General features: G+C 42.3%; 1 protein-coding gene across 4 annotated transcripts in view; it reads left to right on the top strand.

The window, feature by feature from the left end:
• Nucleotides 1–21,804, top strand: part of DCLK1 (doublecortin like kinase 1) — a 350,518-nt gene extending 328,714 nt beyond the window's left edge. For 2 of the 4 annotated variants that reach the window (XM_044249594.1, XM_044249593.1), the window contains exons 17-18: nucleotides 2,876–2,949; nucleotides 16,024–16,165. In XM_044249594.1, coding sequence (XP_044105529.1) covers nucleotides 2,876–2,949; nucleotides 16,024–16,081 — 132 coding nt within the window. In that variant the 3' untranslated portion in view covers nucleotides 16,082–16,165. Of the gene's footprint in view, nucleotides 1–2,875; nucleotides 2,950–16,023 lie in introns of all 4 variants that reach the window. The other 2 variants (XM_044249592.1, XM_044249591.1) reach the window with 1 other exon arrangement.
• Nucleotides 21,805–24,240: the final 2,436 nt, after the last annotated feature.

Below are 24,240 nucleotides of genomic sequence, written 5' to 3'. Positions count from 1 at the left end.
AAGTAAATAAATACAGGACTGTAAGTGTGTTTTCTCTTACGATTTTCTTAATGACATGTTCTTTTCTCCAGCTTACTTTATTTATACAGTTTGTAATACATATCCAAAATATGTGTTAATCGACTGTTTATGTTATCAGTAAAGTTTCCTCTGGTTAGCAATAGGCTCTTAGTAGTTAAGTTTTCGGAGGTCAAAATTTATACATGGATTTCCATGTGCTGGGCGTCAGCATCCCTAACCCTCTCATTGGTCAAGAGTCAACTGTATTCCAATTCAAACTAAGCTTTATCTGCAAAAGAATGATATTCTGCTGTAAGGCAGAATATAAGTGGTAGGTCAGAGGAGGAATCTTCACAAATGGTGCATTCTGTCCACACCATTTGGCAACTTAATAATGCAATATAATTATTAATTCACTATGTGAATATTCCTATAATTAATATAATTTTGTAATGACTTCTATTGATAGATATAGAAAAAAACTGAGTGCAGCATAAATTTCATTCAGACAGAATTTTGTCCCACGGGCATGTATGCTCTCCCCAGAGGCTATCAAATAATGTATTTTATTTTAAACTGTCTCTATGGGACTGATTGCTTGGAAATTACATACACCCTTTAAAATGAAAATTACATACACCCTTTAAAATGAAAAATTCTACTATTTTAGAATGTAGTGTCCATCACCTTGTATTTTCAGGAAATGAACAGTTAAATCATTAGTCTGTAACTGGCACTTCTCCTTCCTCAGTTAGAAATCTAACTACCCACTGGAGATGAGCAGTGCTTATAAAGGAATTCAGGGCGCCTTTTCTTTCCTAGAGTGACAAAGGAAAAAGAGGATACTGTCATAACAAACAGAATCTAGTCACAGATGTAAATTACGACATGAGCGCAGTTTAGCATGCGCTCATGGTTCTGAACCTCAGTGTTTTCTGTTCCTGTTGTCATTTTTTCCTTCTCTGCTCTCCACGCCCTCCATCATTAAGACCAAAGAAAGGACAAGTGATAACTTTATATGAAGGTTGCAAGAGGTCCTTAAGTTGACCAGGAGAGTAATTACCAGCTGGAGGCTGGCTGGGATCATCCAGTCCTTCTCAAAGGAGAAAGGGTGTTCTGACATTGAGGTCAGGGAATGTGATTAGGGGGAAACCCATGGCCGTCCTTGAAACTGCAACACTGCCTCTCAGAAAGACTCCTTTGTCCCTTTACTACCTTCCCCAGTAGTTGGGGGATTAAAACACACACACACACACACACACACACACACACACCCCAGAACAGAGAAAGGGAAACAAAAGGTTATTAAAATGCAATTTATAGACATAAAATGGAATTAGAGATGACATTTTAACGGTGGACTTCTTGGGAGCTGAGGAAGGGAGGGAGGCATTATTAGATTTGCTCAGCTTGATGAAGAACCGATGACTAAGATGTCAGTTCCAATTTATTTTTCCTCATTTAATTCTGTTTATTATTTTAACCGATAATTTTCCTAATGCTTTAAAGTTCTTCTTTTGCATTTTGCTCATGCAAATGGAGCATTTCCGTCTAATTGAACAAATCCATACTAATCAGTGTGCAAACAACAGTGATTCTGGGAAGCTGAGTTTACCCAGAGAGCCAGTCGTACTAGCACATTCCTGTGTGTCCTTGTTATGGGACAATTTGCCTGTAGATGGCAACAGAGGACTAGTTATCAAGTGGCCAACTCCACGAACCAAAATAGAAGCGTGGGATTTCATATATGACTCCCTAACCGCAAGGGGACTTGGATTTTTCTTTTCCCCCTAAATGAAACGAAATGCACTCCTTTTTTTTTTTTTTTTTTTTTAAGGATTAAAATCTCACATTGTTCTTCTGTGAACACTGGGATAGCCTAGTTTATTATCATCGAAACACCAAACCCTCCAAGCAGTTTTTAGTTCAAATGCCTGGTGCCCCCGCATGTTTTTGCAATGCCTTTGTGAATTCAGAAGTAGGGACTACAGGCATGGCACCGTTATCACACTTGAAAGCACTCATGAGCGTCTCTCGAAAGAAAAGCGTGCGAGGTGCATCCTGTCCTGGGTGGGATGGGGGAGTGGGCCTACAGCATGATGACTGTTTTCCGATTGGGGGGGTTGAATCTTTCATTCCTAGGTAGCCAAAGGCTGACATCTTATTCCAGGATGAACAACTTTGAGAACTTACCCTGTCTTCTATTTACCGTACCTTTTGTGGTTCATAAGCGCTTAACTGTACATACGCATTTTTAATATACAGTGAAAACTTTTTCCTTTTCTTTTCTATATTTTCAGAGACAAAACTGACTGACTGTTTTATATTATATCTTTTTATTAAGATTCACCTTTAAGAGTAGCTCTGCTTTTGAAGATTAACTCTTAAAGAAATCCAAACTGTTGTGTCTTGTGAGGGTCCTTTTCATCTTTTATTTCATATGCATGAAGCCCTCCGATTTAAGCCTGGTGGGGTGAGATGGGGAGGAGGGAGTCCAATCTGCTTTCTCTTAGGTGGCTAAAACGGATTTCAGTACCTTATTTAACTGTAACGCATTTTCCATTCTATGGCATATGAAGAGGTGTTTATATCTTTTGAAATTGAGAGGACATTATTAAATGTGCATTCAAAACCTTGTCTGACAAATTAGATCTATTCTAACAAATTGGCCTCTGAGATATTCATGAGGGATTAGTGCCTTTTCTTGCCTTTTTATTTTCAATGTGCAGATTTTAGGCTATTAGCTAGTCACCCTGCAAAAGAGGCATGGTGACTGTATCTCAGTGTATAGTCGGTGAAGAACGGCTTGGTCTGGAGTCGTAATTCTCTAGCACAATGTCGATCCACTGAGTTGCCCCCATTTCTCTCTGCTCAGCTGGACCACGGGTTTACCATCAAGAGATCAGGGTCTTTGGACTACTACCAACAACCAGGAATGTATTGGATAAGGTATGAGATGGTGCAGCTCAACAGTCAGTGTTTCCATGGCAACGTGCTGGCAGTCTCCATTAACCAGTTCCTTCAGTGGATAAACATGCTTTTGATTTGTTATCCAGTCCATATGCTGCTTTATCGGTTTCATTTTAATCTTGATTGAGATGCCACACCCCCTCATTCCTTTTTTTCACCCATTATTCACACTGACATTTGCCAGCTTTCTTTCCATTGCACATGCTCAGTATCAATTTTCCTTACAGTTAAAAGGACAGTATATTTAGCATTAATGCCAAAGCCTTTTCTTGATGTTGCTAATTAAAACCATGATTTCTGGTGCTCTTCTGTCCTGTAACAAATGGAAGAACAATGGCGCCTCAGTGTGCGTTCTATAGAAGTATATACTGTCATTTTAAAGTCATCAAGCCCGACCTTGACCTTACTAGATGGATGAAACAATGCATTTACACGTTAGCAGTAGAAGCTCCTCCAAGTACAATGAGCTATAGAATGCATTGTGTGTGTTGGTAAGCTTGTGTTTTCAAATTCTCCACCTTCTTGTTTTGTTTTGTTTTCGTTTTATTGTTCCCTCCCTCCCCCTGGAAATCCCTTTATGTACTAGCTATTGCATGAATTTATTTCTCAATATTTTGTAACTGTCAGATTACTTAGCTGGCTTATCTGCAGAAGCAAAAGGGACTGTGTATGGGAGGTATTGATTTTTTTTTTTTTTGAAACTGGGTTCAGAATTCTATCCCAATCATTTTCTATTCTAGTCAACTGCCCTGGCATTTCCTTCAAGGGGCATTGTTTGTGTCTCTTTAAGTTATCCACAGGCAGGATGGTTTCTGATGATTTGAAAATTTTACTGTGAGAAGTCCCAGGGAACTTTTCTCCTCCATCTTAATGTTTCTGAAATGATCTCCTGGTAAAGCTCCACATCTTTGTGTTTGCAAAGAAAGACTCCCGTGGTTTTTGTATTTGTTTCCCCCAAATGATGGAGTCCACGTGCAGTAATGTAGTGGCTACCTAATGTTTTTCATGGGTTAGACTACTAAATTTTACAGAAAGAGAAATATATATGTGCGTGTGTTTATACATGTGTGTATATATGCACTCACACATATAATATATAATTTTAACCCCCAATTAATTATTCCTGATTTTTGTTTCTACACTCATAACAAAGGACTTAAGGAAGCAGTACAGGGCACACTTTGACAAACCATCCAGTATACTAAAACCATGATAATTCCCAAATCTGTTTAAAGCAAGAACACACCTAAGCATAAATGAAATGTTTCACCATCAGTTTTACACAGAGCCCGTTTGTATCTTCTAGATTGATAAACATGCCAGAGTTGCAACACAACCTTTTTCTTTACTTTAGTAAAATAACTTTATAGGTATAGCAAGAACTTTGTTTTATTTTTAACCTTTCGGGGTGGGGATTAATCACGATTTGCCTTTATGCAGACTCTTTTTTGACGTTTTAACATAGAAATGGGTCCCTCCGACTTTTACTTTTTACTGAGAGATCATCTGCATTCAGAAGGGTGCAGATACCACAAATGCACGTTCCAGTGAATTCTCAAAAACGGGACCCAGATTGGGCACAGAGCTTTTCTAGCACCTCCAGAGATCCCCACCGCCTCTATCAGGGCCCTCCTGGGAGGGTCACATAGCCCTGAGGGTAAACACTGACCCGGACCAGGACTCTAGCCACATTAATTAGCTTTGCCTGGTTGTGTACTTTATATAAATCGAATCACACCATGCTCTGCCCTTATTTTTTTAATTGTACGCCTCCTAACCTCAGGCATAGTAGCCAAATACATATGAGTAAAGTTGATCTACAACTAAAAATATGCATCAGCTATGTCTAATTACAGTTGTGCATGTTTGTGTAATAAAAATGGCACATACAAATATCGAATTTCAAAAAGAAAATGCTAGAAAATGATGTTGTTCAATGTGAGGGAGTAAGAGTGGGAGCAAAATGCCAAGTAAACACAATAATTAATAAATGTAGCCGAGTATAAAAAGGCCATTTGACTAAGATCCTAGTGATGGTTCCCATCAGCAGACAAAATGACACATCCTTGAATAATGGGCAGGAGCAGATGGGAGATAATCTCTTTTTTCTTCCACACATAAACTGCTCTGTTTTCCAGCTGGGGGCAGTAACAACAATGTTTATAGTTAATGCTGTAGTAAACAGCACACCCAGTATGTAAAGTTAAATTGGAGAAACGATGCTAAAAACTCATCGGCATATATGCTTAATTAGGAAGTTTTATAATGCCATTTAGCCTCAGAACGAACACAGTCTCCTCACTGATTGCAAATGCTTGCCTTTTATCTCCACGGAAGTGGGAGCATTTGTCTAACCACGGTGGCAGCCAACTTGCAACATAAACAATCATTACAGGCAAACATCCCCACTCCCAATTGTTGTGTTTACAAGGGCTCATGGCTGTTTTCGCTACTCTGAGCAGAACACTTGGGAGTCCCGGTTCCTTTTTGTAAAGCAGCTCACATCAGGGCATAGGCTGGAAAAAAGCATCTCTTCGGGGTGCCCAGAATTGTCATGTCCCTCTTAATAGGCTTTTTGGTGATGGTGGAGAAAGGGCGGGTATCCATTTTCCTCTTTCTCCTTGGTTCTCTTGCCTCTGGACAGAGAGCTGCTGCTTCCAAGCTGTAGCCAAGGGAGCAGCACCATGCTTGGCCTGTTTTTCCAGGAGACCTTGCTCCTGTCTCCTTGAGTCCAGAGGGGACCCTGCCCCAAGAATGAGCTGCCTGGGCCATTCCACTCCCTCATGGCCTTCCTGCAAGCAGCTGGAAAACATTTACATCTCATTACATTCCCCCCCACCCCTGTCCTGAAGATGCGTCCTGATCCAAAGGGGCTGTGGTCACACGGATTTTGTGCCTCTCTCTAGTGAAGGTGTCCCTGTGGCAGGTGTCGTGGCCAACAGCACATGGAGAAGAATCCTGCATCTTCTACAGCGGCCAGAACGGGGGAACCCAATTAAATAAAACAAATATCAAAACAAGACAGAAGCTAAAAATGCTAAATGAGATAAAACGCGGAGGTGAGCTAGGACAAAAGGGTGGTTGAGTTCCCAGGCATGACGTGACTAAAATGTGCATATTGGATTCAAGCACCGTCCTGAAACAGTGAGTAATGAGGCAGAGCGGTAGCAGCCGTGCGCAGTCTTTGCGAGGCTATTAAACACTGTCATGCTCGGCTGTTAAAAGGAATGGGGTCAGTTAAATGCATCTTGCTTGGTGCGGGTTTGAAAGAAGAGTTCCCACGAAAACCAGGGTGGAACCCCAGCCTGGTGTCAGGAGGGCTCCCAGGCTAGCCTCAGCCGGCAGCCAACCGCCCACAGCCAGTTGCATGCCTTGCGGGTCGTTTCACTGCACGTTGCCTTGGCCTTGCTCTGCCATTGAGAAAGTGCTCCCCGGGGAGCGTCAGAGCACTGCCAGAAGGACGAGCAGATTCCCCTATTCCAGCAAGGGATTAACCACCCAACTCCACGCCTGACCCGAGGCTCCCTCTGTAACAGAGGGTAACACTTAAGAGAAGGCAGAGATTTAAACTTCAGAACCCACCCACGCTGTGATTACAGAGAAAAGGATCAGGCAAGTAGGAGGTATGGGTTTGCAGCCTTGATGTTAAAAAGTGAAGCCAAGAGGCTCAAAAGATGGGCACTGCTTTGCCCTGTCGTTCCACGAATGGTACTGAGAGAAGCCTGGGAAGAGTGAGACGTCTGCGTCCTTTCCCCACGTCAAACAGGTGGCTCACTGTTGGAGAGTTCCATCCTTAAGAGAGGATGCCCGCCACATCTCTCTGTCTTTTAAAAATGTCACTTTCTTGTTACTGAAATGAGCAGTGGCCATGGCATTCCAAGACCTACTGATTGGCTCTGAACCAAAGTGAGATTTTATACCTCTCCTGACATCCTCGATGATTCAGTATTGATCGGAAACTTGGTGGTATCCTATTTATTTTTGACCTTGCTTAGGAATCTCTTTTCCTCTTTTTGATTTAAAGGAAAAAAAAAATATCTGCCCTCATCTTTGTATTTATTCATGCCATACTTTGACTCCGAACGTTCCCCAGTGATGGTCACTGATGTACTACAGATTTTATTAGGTGTCTGCTTGTAGGAAAGAGGAACTTAATCATAAGTATTGACAGACTGTTATTTATCCAGAAAGAGTGTACATGTCGACCTGCTAAAGTTAGATGGTTCTCGAATCCGTGTCAGCCACATGATACTTAAACCAGAAAGTCTTGGAAAGTGAAGTGAATGAAGTAGGGTCAAGAATGGCAGCACAGCGCAAGGAGAGTAGGCGACTTGGCTGTCAGGAAGCCCAGGTGCCTGTCCAGGAAGCCCATGGTTCTTCCCACCCATGTGACCTTAGGCAAGTTACATGGTTTTCTCTGATTCTCCCTTTCCTCATCTATATGCACGAGAAGAGTATTACTGATCTCCCAAATCTGTGGTGAGAATTAAATGAGCTGCCTGTGCCAACGAGCTTTCACAGACCCCAGCCCAAAGGAGGTGCTCAGAAAAGATGGCTTCCCTCCCAGGGTCTCCCTCACTTCCATGAGAAAACCAGCCACTCCACACAGCAGACAGATTTTCCTGAGCAAGAGGATCTTACTGCAGGTAGAAGCATTTGTGATGAAACTTAAACATGAACTTTTTGATGCTCTGATTGGGAGAAACTGCTGAGGAACTTACAGGATTCATGAGGATTTGTGGCATTAATTTTACTTAAGGTAGTCTCTTCCAAAAATCCTAGGAAAGCCTAAGTTTTAAATGTAACCTTCTAGGGCGGAGATTGGCACACTATAGTCAATGGGTCAAGTCGAGCCCGCTGCCTTTTTTTGTGAAGAAAATTTTATTGGGGCACAGCCGCACTCATTCATTTATAAATTGCCTAACGCTGTTTTTCCCAGACAGTGGCAGAGTTGAGCAGTTGGGTTGAAGAACTGAATGTGCTGCAAAGGCTAGAGTATTATTAACTATTTGGCCTTCCCAGAAAAAAATTTTTGACTCCTAGGGAGAAAATGTTTCCAAGTTAAAAGATACCATCTGGTGGGCTTGTTGAAATCTGTATCTCTACCATTTACTGGAATGCCTGGCACATAGGGCACCCTCAATAAATATCTGTTAAATTAATGAACAAACAGTTGAACTGTATAATCAAGTGACCATTAATATAGAAGACCTTAATTTTGAGGATAAACGTGTTTGTTTTTTTTTTAAGATTTTATTTATTTGACAGACAGAGATCACAAGCAGGCAGAGAGGCAGGCAGAGAGAGAGGAGGAAGCAGGCTCCCTGCCGAGCAGAGAGCCCGATGCGGGGCTTGATCCCAGGACCCTGAGACCATGACCTGAGCCCGAAGGCAGAGGCTTAACATACTGAGCCACTCAGGTGCCCCAAGGATAAACGTGTTTTTGAGGATAAATGTGTTTTTGAAGGATTTGGAGTAAATTAAAGTGTGGATAATCAAATTACATAGGACAGGATTCCACTTATAGCAACTTGGGAGTAAGACTTTAAGTAAAGCTAAAAAGTTTTTTGTAAAAAAGGAATTACCCATAACTTACCTCCTTTAGTAAATTCTAAATTTTCATAGATTTCCATCAGATTAGTTATGGTTGTGGTTGTGCTTTAGTTTACTAGGATGATGAAGGAAAACCAAGATGGCAGCTCAGTTTAGCTTCCATTATGAAAAAATCAAGGTCTGTAGGGCAGAGGAAACACATGAATTTTGACCTCTAGAAGGCTGAGCTCAGTAAATGGCTCTAATTTTAACCCTCTGGTGGGAGGCCATCAGAAACCCATTGTAGAGAGCAAGAACAACTTGGGATTCTATTAAGAAGAGCAGCAGGAAGAGCCTGTGTTTAAGAAGATGATGGAGAACCAGGGGGGGGTGCTCCTTCCCAGAAAGTAAGGAATACTTTAAGAGAGACACCTAGAAATTAGCTTAGAAGCTGACTAGGTTTCATTCCATGAGATGTCCTTTTGCCATTTTAACAATCTTCACTTCAGGGAGAAATACCCTGTCGTAATGTCCAGATTCAGTGCAGTTCCTGGCGTGGCCCCAAAAGGGTATTAAAGCGAAACAAAACAGAATCATAACAAGCATAAAAGTAAGCCAAATAAAATGAGGAGGGTGGATATCTCAATTGATTCGGCAGTTTAATTTTACTAGCAGGCAAAACATTTCCAGAGTGGCAAGCAACTCGTAACTCAGTCCTTACAGAGTGAGGGCGAGCAAGGGGAAGGGTTCCTTAGATTAATGCCCCAACAGCTGTATCCTCAGTTCCGTCTCCTTGGTGGTATGAATAATGGATGGGCTAAAAGGCAAAATGCGCAGTAATGTTCTTTTATTAATGAAATGAAGACTACTTGTGATGGCCAGCAATAAATTAAGAAAAGCAAAAGTGGAAAAGCAGTCAACGTTTGCCTCAGAAAAATGCAGTTACTTAAAGGCAATAATTACGGCCGTGACAGAAGACATTGCCTCACAACCTAAATGAGGTGCATCTCTTGCAAGCCCTGCGCATACGTTGCAGAACAGAATTATTTTTGATCCACAGACTGCAAGGCCTATTGTTTGCCAAGAGAGGAATGTAATCCATTATGTAGACTGATGGCGATATTAAGCATATTCATAGTATTTCGGAGGTGAAAGTTTCCCTAGGGATCACGCACTGTACTTCCCCTTTAGTCTACGGACCAGGGAACTGGGGCTCAGTGTGCTTGAGAAACATGTCCAAGGACACATCATCAGCTGAGCTAGGACAAAAAGCTAGTTCTCCTGACTTACCCCTACTGCTGCTTCCAAGGGGATTAAGCCAACGCCAACCAGACGAGACAAGCGCAGCAAACATGGAGGTGTTGCAGACGGGCAGAAACAAAGCTGAAGTTCTCATTCATATTCTTGATTCATTCCTGACTTTCCTCCCGCATGCTCTGTTTTTCCCCTTCAACATCGCATAGATATGTAGATGGGTATGTCCTCCATATATATGCTGATTTCCAAATGTAACGTCAGAGATAAAGATTTAAAATATCTGAGTACTCTGTGGAGGATAGTATCATTTCATGGTAATACAAGAGGCCACTGACCGATTTCATTAGACGTCTCTATCGTCGGAATGTATTTCCTCAGTATTAGGCAAGGGCTGTCTTTCATTCGTGTGTGCCTGATATCACGGCAGGCACCAAAACCTGATGGTTATTAATTTCTCTTAAGATTCCCAACTATTACGTGTGCAGCCACCTGAGTTGCCAAAGTAACCGGCATGATTTTACCATTCCTCAGTTTTCACACTTGATCTACAGCTCATAAGAACATTGTGAGAACCAAGGGCTTACAGTCTCAGGTAGGGATATACCGTTTCTTCTGTGTAGGATAGCTTTATATTAGTTCCTCCTTACCATTTTATTTGGTCAACTATTCGTACTGTTTTCCAGGATCCCCCAGTACACAATTATTTAGCTGTAACTCAGTACACAGGATAGTTGTCCTTATTGGGTACGTATTTTACGTAACTAGATTAGAACTACATATTTGGTTCCTACTGGTCAACTCCAGAATCTCAAGAGATTTCTTGCTCACCTCTAACCTGTGGTAATGAGCACCAAAATGTGATAATGCAGGTTTCAGATTCTCTTGTGAGTTCTTAACAAAGTGATAACTTACTGAGAAAACACTTGGGAATTCTGTTGCAAGTCCATTCATGTCAACTCTAACAAACCTACAAACCATGAGCGAAATAAACTAATAAAATAATGAATCTGTTAGGAAGTCTTAAGTTTTAATGGAACATCAAAGCTCTACCTGAGGACGACTTTCCCTTACAGAGATAGGCAGTAGGAAGAAGAGACCCCATTTTCTTGATACTGGGAATTTTGGTAATTGATAAAGAGGACAGCAGACTTTCAGAAAAGATTGAAAGAGCCCAGAAATTAAACTTGTAAGGCAGCACTTCAGAGGAGAAATAATGTTTGGAATGCTTTTTTAGGGGAAAATAAAAATGATCAGTTGGAAAAAAAATACATATACATATATATTTATAGCAGTACCTTTATAAAAATTATGGAATAGCACTTTGTTCTATTTCCTTGCTGAATTCATCTGTCCTAAACTACAAATGGGGACTACAGAATTCAAGTGTAAAATTGGAACTGTACATACTCTAGAGGCAAGTTCATTTTATAGCCACAATTAAAATTTTTAAAATGTGGTATATGACAGTACTTACTGTGCTGAGAATTTCACGATAAATGGTTACTGAACAGATAAATATATAAGAGAATATTATGGGATGCAACCATTTGGTCACATACATCATATCCTTAAATATTGACTTGTGATCCCTTTAAGTTCTTAATTTTTTTGGTATTTTACAGTTGCATTGGATTCTGTTGTTGTTGTTGTTGTTATTCAGAAGTACATCTGAAAAAGTTTAATCCTGTATTAAGTAAGAAATGTTTAATATGTCTCTAATACGTGTGCCATAGTCTGCTAGGCATTCTAGAAAATGCAAAGAAGTTTCAGATTCTGCCATTGAGGAGCTTCATAGGGGTGGGGGGGGCATATTCACAGAAAGTTAAGTAGGAGGCAAATGTGCAAAAAGTACCAAAAGTTTGGTCAAGACAATACTTGCCTGAGAAATTTAGAAGGAGAAAGTGTGATGCAGGAGGTGAAATTTGATCAAATCTTGGAACATAGATAGATTTGAGTGGATGGGAAGGAGGAGAAGTAATTTCAGATAGGTGAGCACCTTGAACCAAGATGTGGGGCGAGAAGGATTGAAGTGTGCTCAGAGACACATCAGTTAAGACTTTTTTGATTGCAGGTGACAAACACCCAAACCAAACTGGCTTAGACAAAAAAGAAATTTATTATTTCATTTAATCCGGAAGGTTCCAGGGTGGGTCTGTCTTCAGCGACGGATGGATTCAGCACTAAGTCAGGGCCTGGTTTTTTTCCATCTCTCCACTCTGCCTCCCAATGTTGGCTTTAGTCTGGAGCTTCACATGTTACAAGGATGTGGGAAGCAATGCCAAGCCTACTATCCTTCAAAAATGGGGATTCATTGTAAAAGTGAGGTCCTGGTGAAAATCTCCTTGTATCCTATTAACTGGGTTTGATGCCCATCCTGAACCAGTAGTGGGTATCGGGGAATGCAGTAAGCTCACGCTTGCTTCTTTCATAAACCCATCCCATCCTTGCCTCACTCTCAAAGATGAGACTATGGTCATCTTCATTGGAACCACACAGTACAGGAATGGGGCATGTCCAAAGGGAAAGTGAGGTATGGTTAACTGTAACCGGAGTGGATGGGTACCATGTAAGAAAACCAAGTGTCCACTAATGGAGGATAAGTCTGCAGGTCATTTTGAGTAATTACAAGAACGAGACACTGGAAGTTCTTCCTGTGAGCACATAGTGAATGGTAGGACAAGGAGTTGGGCTTTACAAGGAATTGTAAATAAATTGGACCTGGGGATAATTGACCTGTCAGGATGAACTGGGGGTTGGGTGCTCAAGAGGGAGATAATGTGACCTCTGTGGTACTTCCCCATATTTCAAAAGCTGCCATGTTTACAGAGTATTTGTTGTGTGCTGTGAAGTATGGAGAACACAGAGGAGATGCCCAAGACTTGATCCTGCCCCTCAAAGAGTCTACAGTGTGGCAGAGAAGACAGTGAATTGGGGGCAGTTGTGGTGTAGGCAGGGTGCACAGGGGTAGGAAAACTGGGTTTCATGGAGCACAGAGAAGGAAGACGTTCTTAAAATGAACCAGAGTCATGGAGCTGGAAGCAGAGTGAGCAGGAACCCAGGGAAGAGAGGCCTATAGACAGGGACCCCCTCTGGAGCCTCTTTGAAAGCAAGTTGGTTGGGACCTCAGTCATTAGTTGTGTAGCCTTTGCGAATATTAGGAGGACATGGGTGGGTAGGAAACTGCCTCTCTGTCATCAGACTTAGGCCTCCCTTGGAGTTAGCAGACCCAGAATGGGATTATACATGCAGTGGACCCTGGCTTGCTCTCCCTGAAAGAGAGGGGTTCTCGGGCCATCGGCATGGGAAAGCCCTAGTCTTTGGGCATTTGATGCTGCCTGTGGCCAGTGTCTTCTCCCCAGCTCACTCTGGTTGGTCAAAGGAGTGAGCTACTGGCATGTGGTAGCTTCATTTTATTGTTTCAGTAGACGTCAGAGTAAATGGGGAAAAAATTCTCAGGCCTTCTGCAGGAGGAGAACTGAGTTCTCTTCCTGGTGAGCAGTGCTATTCAGGCAAGTCTCTCCACATGCCTGGGCCTCAGTCTCCCTGTTTATAAAGACAGAGCATTGGACAAAGAATACTTGATACATTTTTTTACAATTCTAAGAGTCTATAAATCCAACTGAAACAACCTTCACACCCTTATATTCCATGACATAGGGTCATGACATGATCTATTTCCAAAAATAACTGCTCTGAAATTACTGTTTAGTGGCACAACTGAAAGCGAGGGAGATTGGAACACCACGATTCACCCACTGAGGCGGCGAACATTTAGAAAGCTGCTAACTAGAGGAAGTGCCAGGAGTAGTGAGAACTGACTGGTCCAAGGGGTCAGGGCAAGTGTTGTTCAAGAAGAAGGATGAGTCAGGGAGAGAATGTGGTTGCCCTTAGGAGGATCTGGAGAAATAGAAGTGAAAAGCAGGGGAATGGAACCATCCAAGCATGGACTCGGCATTGAGTGCTACCAGCCCCCGCATTAGCTGTCTTGCAGAATTTATAGGGAAATGGCCCATTTCAGTGGCTGTAGCCAAGAGCATGCCTTGAAGGGATCACGTAGATTATGAGGAGACACAGTAAACATGGAGAAAGTGCCAAGGAGAGGAAGGAGGGAGGGAGGGTGCGCGAAGTTCTGATGTGAGCTTTGTTTTGCATGTTTTCCTCTGACCTGCAGTTATTTAATTTTAAAACTGTCTCTTACATCCAACTATGAAGGGGGAAAAAACAAAAACCAAACAACAACCAGGGCCTTCCATTTCTGAGCATCGCAGCCATTTAAAAAACATTTGCACATCCATGTTTACCTACAGCAACTCGAGGACAATGGGAAGGGATTATTCCTGTTCCTTATTTAACTGAGAACCGAGTAAATAGTTCCCATAGCCAGTGATGGACAGAGCAGAGTCACAATTCCTGATGACAATCCGGGTGTGCTTTTTTTCCCCACACCGGAAAGTCTCAGTCCACTACTTAGTATTTCGTCCAATGCCAATGACTTTTTTTTTTTTCTCAAGAAGATAGAAATAGAAATATTTTTTATGACCAAGAGGAGAGTTTATATTACTCTTGGATTAACTACAGAATGGTTTTTATGTAAGTCAGACTAAATAGACGTCTGTTTTTTTACAAACATCCAGCTCTACGCGCACAGAACATTTTCAGTTTGCTTTGAAAGCAAAATACCATGTGTCGTAACTTTACAATGTTTTAAATAAAGTTAGGAATTTGGGTTTATGATGCTGAAAATACCATAAAATCAGAGGGTAGAAGACCAGGAACTATATGTGTGTGTGTGTGTGTGTGTGTGTGTGTGTGTGTGTGTCCTTTAAAAAATTCTGCAAATAGAAGAATCAAAGATAGACATTTCCACAAGCCAGTTATTGAATCATTGTATTAACAATCTAGTGAAACGAGAAGTAAATTATTAAAGTTTATCTTCCTCGTTGATTTGTAACGCTGTTCTTCAGTCTGTGGATAGTTTTTAAAGCAGAGCAGTTCACCCTAACAAAGCCATTTACTGTACTGGTCCTATACTCTGGCACTCTTTTTCTCTTTATTACTTCATTTTGGAACTTTGATTGCCCTATTTGAGATCTAAGATTGCTCTAATGCTATACTGCAATTGTATGAGGGGCTTGGTTTTCACTTTGTTCTCAGAACCAGGCTGGCTATAAATTTATCTCTGTTCTTTGAAGAAGCTAACAGTAAATTTTCAAGAGGAAAAATGGTGGTATATATCCCTACAGAGGAAAAGTAATCTCTTAAAAGCAGAATAACCTCCAGGCTACATCCTTTTAAAGAGAGACTTTCAAACAAGGACGCCTTCAACTTTTATATGTGTTCTATATTTTTCTTCAGGCTTTGTACCTACTCTTCGCTCTGTGTAAGGTTTCTCCGTAATGACCCCGTTCCTCCCCACACCCATTAAATCTGTAATGAAGTCATGCCGTTCCCAATTCTGATGTCATAATAACTTCCAGAGCCACGGCTGGGTAGCACATCCTGGAGATGATCTGAGGTTTCATCAGGAAAAGAGGCAGAGAGACCCCGGAGTTGGAATACCCACATAATTGAATCTCTGTTTCATAAATTACCACATACTACAATGAAAATGAACTTTGTAAAGTTAAATCCAGGGGAGGCTTTCCGTTTGGTTTACTTGCAGTCAAAGCAGTCTCCAATTTCAGGGCACTGGTTCCCTTCAAGTTACAGCAGTCCTTCCCAGAGATGTGGTCACCCTCCCTCATCAACAGATCATAAGATCATTTCGAATGAGGAGGTGCTAAAAGAACGGGATGAGCCTGTGGCTCTGTTTCCATGTCTGACGACTTCATCACCTCTCATCTTGATTGTACAGCCGCCTGGAGCTGGATGTTGATGAATGAGGCATGCCTGGTGTCCTCACGTGTCAGACACACGGGCCTGGGGCTCCCGTTCACCGGGGGCTCTCTGGCTCGCCTGGGAGCGACCGAGGGGAATAGATGTGGAGCTTGGGGAAGGCCGGGGAGGGCTGGGGAGAGGTTGAACCCATCACATCATCCATCCTGCCTGTGTCTCCTGAGGTCATGACCAGGCGCTCCTAAGAGCTGCCCTGGGAGGGAGCAGAGAGCTCCGCCCCTGTGGTGACTGTTGTCCACACAAGTGAGCCAGAAATGGGCAGTTCAGTTGGCCAGCCTATGTTTCGGACCTCAGAAAGTTCCCGAAAGCGTTCCTTTCGCCCTTTCCTTCAGCCTAATTGTCCTCTTTCTCATTTTATGCCCCTGCTAGACCACCGCTCTTGATAAGGAGAGGCAGGTTTTCCGACGAAGACGCAACCAGGATGTGAGGAGCCGGTACAAGGCCCAGCCAGCTCCGTCTGAACTCAACTCGGAATCAGAAGACTACTCCCCGAGCTCATCTGAGACTGTTCGCTCCCCAAACTCGCCCTTTTAATAAGACCCTTTTACTCGAAGTCCTAGCTTAACCCTTTGAGACTCTGAGGTTGTTTTCCAAATTTATGTGAAACAGTTTCATCTGCTCTATCTAGCACTCAGTGCTTGAATGGCAGAACAGAAAGTGTGTTTTCTGGTATCTTTGTAGTGATTTCTCTTTGCTGAACGAGATGACCACATGGTGTTTGCGAAGATGGCAACTTGCTGCTAATAGGGTCCTCAAAGGGTTAAGGCTAATTTGCAACTTTTTTAAACATAGAAGCAATGAATGTGTTCGTCAGTCAAACTAGGATCTGCAGTATTGTAATATCGCACGTTAACCCTCTGAGTGCATAGGATTTTATGGAGAACCCCTGGGGAAGTTTTCAGGCCTTTGGATGTATACACACACGCTTCTTGATTTTGCTGCAGATCAAGGATGTTCTTAGATGCTGAGATGTCCAGACAAGAAGGACATCTAGAACGATAGCTCGCTTGTCGTTTTTTTGTGGGTTTAGAATCTAGCAGGCTTATAACTTAGACATAAGACCTCTCTTCTTCACAAATCCCATTTTGAAAGGGACTTTTTTCACTAGAGGTATGACTGTCCGCGGCCGCGAGTCCTGCATCCCGAGTGGAGGCGACTGGGTCTGTGGCCAACGGCCTGACCCAGGAAAGAGCTGGCGCCCCCTCCCCCACATCGCCTCCACATGAAGATGGGCTGACGACGCCCCAGAAATGCTGCTTCCACATCAGTTGCTGCTAGTGACAGCGCAGACCCTCGGAAGTCACCATACTTTGTCTTGTGCGTGGTGAGTGAGGGTCTGCCTGCTCAGTATGAGACATCTATAGAAAACAACAACAACAACAACAACAACTGGGGGAAAAGAGCAATAAATTGCCAGGTGCTCTATAGGGCTGGGATTTCAAACAGAAAGAGGAAACAAGATCCTGTTCCTTTTCTCACCTGCTTTTTGCGCACTGCAGTCTTCAGCGTGAAATCCATGTAGAGTACAGAGGGGTGCTGGGGCACAGGGAACTAGAGGCAAGTGCTTTGCAAGGTGACTGAGGAGAAAGCGCAAGGGAAGGCACACTCCAGAATGTTCTAAAAGTGGGTTTTAAGGAAATAAACCATCGGTAAGAGAATTACATGTGCACCTTTAGATTACTTATGTACAACCTCCCCGGAAGAACAGGATGGAAGACCTAGAAGATGCCCCTGAGAATAAAACTTATGTTCCCTAAGATGACCTTTTGATATGACTGCCTTTAGCTGTCCAGAGAGACATGTTTTTCTCCCTTTGGGCCAAGTCCTGTCTGAGACCCGTGTTTTCACTCCTGTTACCAAACCTTCCTGCCTAGTCCTGAATCCCCAGTGAATTTCTTCTGGAATGGTGTCCCATTTCAGAAAGAGGGCCTGTCGCCTCCAGTGTGTCCTGCTGGGCTTAGAGAAGAGGCTGGTCGTGACGTCTTGGAGACAAGGTCCGACCCAAATGTCCTGCTAAGGTTTGCTCAGTTCTCTGACCCAGGAGACAACCAGTGAGTGATGTCTCATGAAATTTGCATCTGGACAGCCGAACAGCACTCACGGTCTCTGTTTTAAATATACTTAGGTATCTGACAGTCTTCAAATTTGTATAGTCAGGTCTTTATTTTTGAATACATGTTGGTCTTTAATCACTGTTTTTCACTCTTCAACTCATAAACTTTGGTCTCTATCAATACACATTTTAAAAATCCCGACATCTCATGGCTTTTGCGACAGAGTTTCCCTGGTTTTTTGTTTTGTGTGTGTGTGTGTGTGTGTGTGTTTTTTTTTTTTTTGCTCTTCCACATTTTGGTTTGTCCTTTTGGTCTGTGTTGTCCTGACATGTAAACAGTAGATCATTTATTCAGAGGTTTCCTCGTTTCAGAGAGTTCTGTAATGGTAGCACATAACATCATGAAGTAGCACAAATCAGCTGGGTTTTTTGGCGGGAGGGGGAGGGCAGAACACCAAGAAGGGGGTTGGTGTGTAGTTAGATTTCATGTTGGTAAAACACCTTGAACCAGTCAGAAATTACTGCTTTCTCTAGAACTACGAAGCAAAGCACTGTTCTAAGACTAAGGAGTGGCTCTGTCGCTTGGCCTCAACTTTAAATGTGTGACTACAAAGAATCCTATGGGCAGAGACCTACCTGCCAGTAGCTTGTCACTTTCCTTTCTTTTCGCCGAATTACTGTCTTTCCTGTGGGCATTACGTACATTGCTACAGCATCTATGTACCGAACTTCTAGTGCACAGCTCAGGCCTTTTTCCATCTGAGTCTAGGGGGACCGCGGACCCTGTAAAGTTGGGGAGTGTTTCCCAGCACACCGCAGAGGGACATTCAGCATGGGATCCCAGCGTATCGTATCGCTGTAGAATTTGAGTGATCTGTGCTGAATAAACAGTGGAATGTGACCTGTCAAGTAGAAATATTGAGTAATCAGATGGAATGCAATCTTTAGCATGAAGCTATTGAGATTCTGAATGTCAGAGATGTACTCAGAGGGTTAACAGACAAGCACAAGGCATGCTGATTACATTGGTGTATCCAGACTGCTCTGCTTTTTAGCCAGTGCTTTCTAATTTTTTTCACAACATTCTTGGGATAGTTCAAGTTTGAAATAATTAAGTGGTGGTGTTCTTTAAGGAATTTCTATAACCAAATTGATCTTATTTTTTATTTCACTTTATCATAGAATAAATTATGTACCATTATGGCAGTGTATCTCTGTAACTATCGATTTCATCATTGCCACAGTGTTTCCATATTTTTTTTCCTAAGTATTTAATATAGCTCTTATGGTGGTGGCCTGGTGATGGGGACTGTCTTTCCTTTATTGATACATGACCAACCAGATGGTATTTTCAAGGGAATTTTTAGATTCATCATTTCAGTTGGATAGTAGACTTACTAAAGAAGAACTCCTTCATGACTTGCATCGTGTAAATCATCTCTGTAGATGAGAACTGTTCTTATTGATGAACACATTTTTTTCTCGGCATTGTAGCAGAAATCATTTTCTTCGTCATAATCGATGAATATGCGATTTGCTCCACATCATTAGAAGGAAAACTAAGGTTTCAGTCACTGAAAATGTTTTTACCGTAGCCCCCATCTAACTTACACGTGGTGCATATAAAAATAAGCAGAGAAAACAAAATACAAATAAACTGCTGAAAACACTTGGTGTTTTGTATTCAGTGAGCCCCTCCTGCAACGCTTAGCACCCCCGTGGGTGGTGGTTAACAGGCCCGTCAGATATTGTTGAAAGAAAGCAATATATCCATGAATGAAGGCTAAAATTGCAATCCTTTACCCTTTGAGGCATATTTCAGTTGGAAAAAAAAAAAAAGAAGAAGAAGAAAAATTGGTTTAGCTTAGAGGGTCATGGAGCTACCCTATGACCAAGGCTCGTGCACATTAAATCACCATTGTTTGCTGGCCAGCGGTACCCATTAGACAGCTCTGTTCCCTGCGCTGAACTGCGATTGTGCTTGAGGGACAGCTTTCCTAATGTTATTGTGTTGCCTGCCAGCCCTTCTCAGGGTAAGGATCTGTCAGCATTTCCATGATAAACTTCTGTTTTCAAAGGTTTTTAATTTGACCATAAAAAGGTGCCCCGGGCTGAAGTTTGCTATATAGGGCCTGTACCAAAGAGTGTGAAGGTTCACTTCCTTCTCTTTTCTGCCCAATTCTCCCTAGAAAAGGGCAGCAGCACAACAAATTTGGTGTGTCCCCTTCTTCACTGTAATTGCGGAACTGTGGAAAGCACCAAGATCCAAGGTGGTAGTTTCAGTGTAATGATTCATTTGGATGTGGGTTTGAAAAAAAACACGAGTGAGTCACCTGGCATATACTGTAGATAGCATATCTTTTCTATAATTTGTAAATTGTTAATTTTTTAAACTGCTACATGATCTTTTCTTTTCTTTTCTTTTTTTTGTCCAAAGATCTTTAAGAAACTTGAAGTTGGTCATTTCAAAGGTTAGCCTTTCCTGCGTGTTGTCTGCCATTTCCATTAGGAGTTTGGGAAAAATCCTCTCAGACTGACCCTTACTTTGCATGTGGTGATAGAGGGTCAGATAAACACTTCTTCTGGAGATACGGATTTCTTTATTTAATCATCAGGTTTCAGGAAGCCATTCATGTCTGTTGGGAAAAATGGTGATTAAAAGCACTTCCAAAACTAACATTTTTGTCAATTCAGATGTGAAAAGAGCATAAATTATCACACTTTACATGTTTTCTTTTGTTTGTTTAAAGGCAAATAAATCAAGAAAACTTGAAGACACTAAACATTTGATTACTCCAAATGTGCTTTAAAATTGGCTCAATGGTGCTTATACATAAAACAGTAACAAATGGGGTTCCTAGGACTGTCAGAAGGAGTCTTTAATTTGTGTGTAATTACATACTGAGGAGGAGGTGCTTTTAACCCCGTCTTTTATTTTTTAATCATCTCAAATATGCAACCATCCATCCAGTAACATTAAGGGTCATAAACTGGTGAGAAAAAGGAAATTCAATGTAGAGGCTTAGAATGCCTCTGGTTAGGGTGGGCTTTTCTCCCCTCTTCAGTTTTGATGTTATTGTTGATGGGCGTCAACACTGAAGCTGCCGTGATCATTTTTCAGTGATCGAGCTTTTAACTGGCAGGTGTTTTGATCATGAGGTTTGCAGTATCTTGCCCTTGGAGACAAGTGAGAAACCTAGATTCCTTCTTTTTCCCTAAAGGAAGAGTGATCTCTATAATTAAACTATACCTGTAAATTGCCTCAACGTTCTTTTTTGGTCAACCGAAATGAGACCCTTAATGTTGCTTAAATGTAAAATTGTATATTTTTGTCTGTGATATACTTTATTAATTTAAAGTAAATAATAGTTCTAAAAGCCTTCACCGTCGGTATTAAGAGAAAGTAGGATTTTAAAAGTGATGATAAAGATACTATAATGTCAATTCATTCCAGTCCAATCGAATGTGGTAAGAAAAAGACCTTAAATATTTCTCTAGGGACAATTTCTCACTTGCCATTGACATTAATCTTCGATGTAAGCTCAGAAAAAATAAAAAGAAATTGAAACTGGTCCAAGGTTAGAGTCATATCCTTGATAACTATTTTTTTTATTTTATTAGGAAATTAATAATAGCCTTTTTCATTCTGGCTGAAAGAAAATTATTAAAGGATTAGTTGAGTGTGAAATTAAATAGTATTTTGCTCATGCATACTAAAAAGATGGGCTAGGTACTTGATGCGTTTAAACAAGTTTCTGAAAGGTTTCAATTTGGTGCGAGGGAAAAAAATTCAATGTTTCCTTTGAAAATACTGAATTTATCAATGGCTGCATGGATCAGATGGCATAGGTTAATCTTTGATTTTCAGAATCTTAATGAAGTAACTTTCAAACAATTTGTATCCACGATTAAAGCTGGAATGAGATCCAATTTTTTCCCCTAATCTCTCAGTTTAAGCTAATAAATGTAGGTTAATGTGGAATGAAATCATCTGTGATATATTATGTTTATTTATCAACTGAGCTTTTTTGATGTTGCCTGTTTTTATGTAAAACATGTTCTTAAAGTTAATAAAATAATAGTACTTGGTGTATGAACTACTATGTAATACCCTAGATGCAGCGTCCACTCCTTGATTCCCTTTGCCATAATGGAAGAAAATTTCATTTTAGTTCAATTCATAATTGACACATTCAGTCCACGAAGGAATAACCCAGCTGTGTTCTTTGGGGGGGCATTCTCTCTATGCAAGGCTTTAAAAATTAGTCATGCGGTCAGAGTGTAGCTTTCCCACATGTCCCCCACAGCAGAGTGTATATTTCATGGGCATAATTCAAAAAACAACTATTTCAAAAATGTCCCTTTTCATATATTACCTTCCTGCCTGGGCCAGTGACTTGGATAAACACAAAGAAATCAAATACCATTCAGCCCTGTTTTATCCTTCAGCCTATGTGCACAAGCTCTCCAGAGAAGAGTGTTGTTTTATCCACTAACCTGTAATTAGCTGCCATTTTGATAGCAGTTCCCCATTAGGCATTCCACGTGCAATATTGACTTTCAGGAAAACTGCAAAACTGTACAGTGGGATCAAGTTCTTTTCTGCGTTAGGTTTTCGCTGCCGGGAGACTGAAGAGTCCGCCGGCCACAGAGCCTGCGGGTTCCCTGGTGTCCTGTGAAGGCACCAGGACCTCTCGGAGCGCTCCTAACGTTCACCGTCACCTTCCCTGCCGTCCGCAGGCTGTCAGGGGGGCTACTGTTGTTTCCCTTTTGTTCCTCCGGGTCCTTTCGGGGCTCTTAGGACACTGCGGTGAAACGCCAGCTAAAGTGATTGCTTCCTCAGGACCATTACCTTGTTTTATGAGGCTGGCAGCCCCGCCAAAAATCTGCCATCAGAAAAATGGGCCGCCGATGCGGAAGCCTCAAACAGCAGCAACTCGGGAACTGGAGATGAGAAAGCGGCCACAGGAGGAAACTGGGAAACGAAGGCTTCCCACGACCCCACAAGGGATTGGGAGGTGGGGAGGGGGGGCTTCTGCTCAGATAAGGAGATTGATGCAAACGGAAATTAAGGCGTAACAAGAAACGGGGAAGGAAGCACCCTGAGACCTGTCTTCTAACATCTCTTTACATGGAAGAAAAGCTTTGCTGTATCTTAGAAGGTAGCCGGCTCCGCCAGCTCCTGGAGGAGCAGGGAGGGAAGACGAGGAACCCCGCCCAGCCAGCTGGACCAGCCAAATCCACGCTGGCCATCGGCGCTGTGACAGATGTCCCTGCCAGCTTGCCTGCACATCCAAATCATTCATTCAAATGTGTCTTGAGTAAGTGCCAACGACATGGAAGGCACTTCATTTGGGCTTAGGAAAGAAAAGGGAAACTCTGCAGTCCGTTTTTATTTTTACTATGGATCAGAAGACTTCAAAGGCGAGAAAATATCTCCGGCTGGAAGGGTAGCCATTCATCCTGAGGCTCCTGGTCCAGAGGTCAGATAACGTAGACGGACACACCCACCCACGTCCGGTGAGACCTTGTGTTCATGGCAACTTGGATTTTCTCACTTGAAGATGTGTGTTTACCATCTGCCCGTTCACGGGGGCACACACCCTGTGGTACTCTTGGCTTTGCTCCTGGCTCCTGAGGTAGAGGGGCTTCCAGAGTCCTCTCTGTCATCTGTAATTAGCATGTGATTTTAAACCCTGTCCTGGACTAATACTGAACTGTGTCCATTTATGCAACAAGCATTGTCAAGGACCGACTGCGAGTGGTATGTTGTGGGGGCTAAGAGGAGTAAGTCATAATTCCTGTTCTTAAGACTCTCAGGTCTAGTGAGAAATCTTCTACTTTGGATGTCCCTGGATGGAGGAGACTGATTTATCACCCACAGATGGTGGAATACCCATTTGTCAGGGGCGCAGTGTCCCTACCAGCCGCCACTGGCCCTCTCAGCATGTGTAGACTGGGGCTGTCTGCAAGCCAACCGTCAGCCACATGCAAATACATTCGTGGCCCGCTCTATTATGATTCATATGTCACCCTTAGAAAACGCTAGAAGGAGGGGGAAAAGGATTGGGGGAGAGAAGAGAGGGAACGAGGGAGGGAAGAAAGGAGGACCTGAAGGCTGTTGGGATCAAAGGTGCCTCAGTCTTACCACCTGGTGTCTTATCTGGGGAGCTTAAAAGGAAAAATAATGTATTAATGGCTCACAGTGTGCTCCTTGAAACCAGTCTCGGGAGATGGTCTGTGGGAATCACAGAACATACCTTGGCAACATAGCTTTTTTCTCTTCCACATTCTTTAGCCAAGTGAATGGTCCCCTGTGATAGGGTGAGTAATAGTAAGATCTCATCAATGGCACCATCCCTGCATTTCTGTAGGAAGCAGGAGGTGGGGTATTTCCCAAGAATGTTCTAATTCCCATACTGTGCTCTCCATTCTTTCCTTGACTTCCAAGATCCCCTTGGAGGACCCATTCCTCCCCACCTGGAAGAGCGGTTTCTGAACCTTCATAACAAACGAAAATTTCAGCCTGAGGG

The sequence above is a fragment of the Neovison vison genome, chromosome 5, assembly GCF_020171115.1.
Source record: "Neovison vison isolate M4711 chromosome 5, ASM_NN_V1, whole genome shotgun sequence".
Taxonomy (NCBI): Eukaryota; Metazoa; Chordata; class Mammalia; order Carnivora; family Mustelidae; genus Neogale; species Neogale vison.
This window is presented reverse-complemented; position numbering and strand designations above follow the sequence as displayed.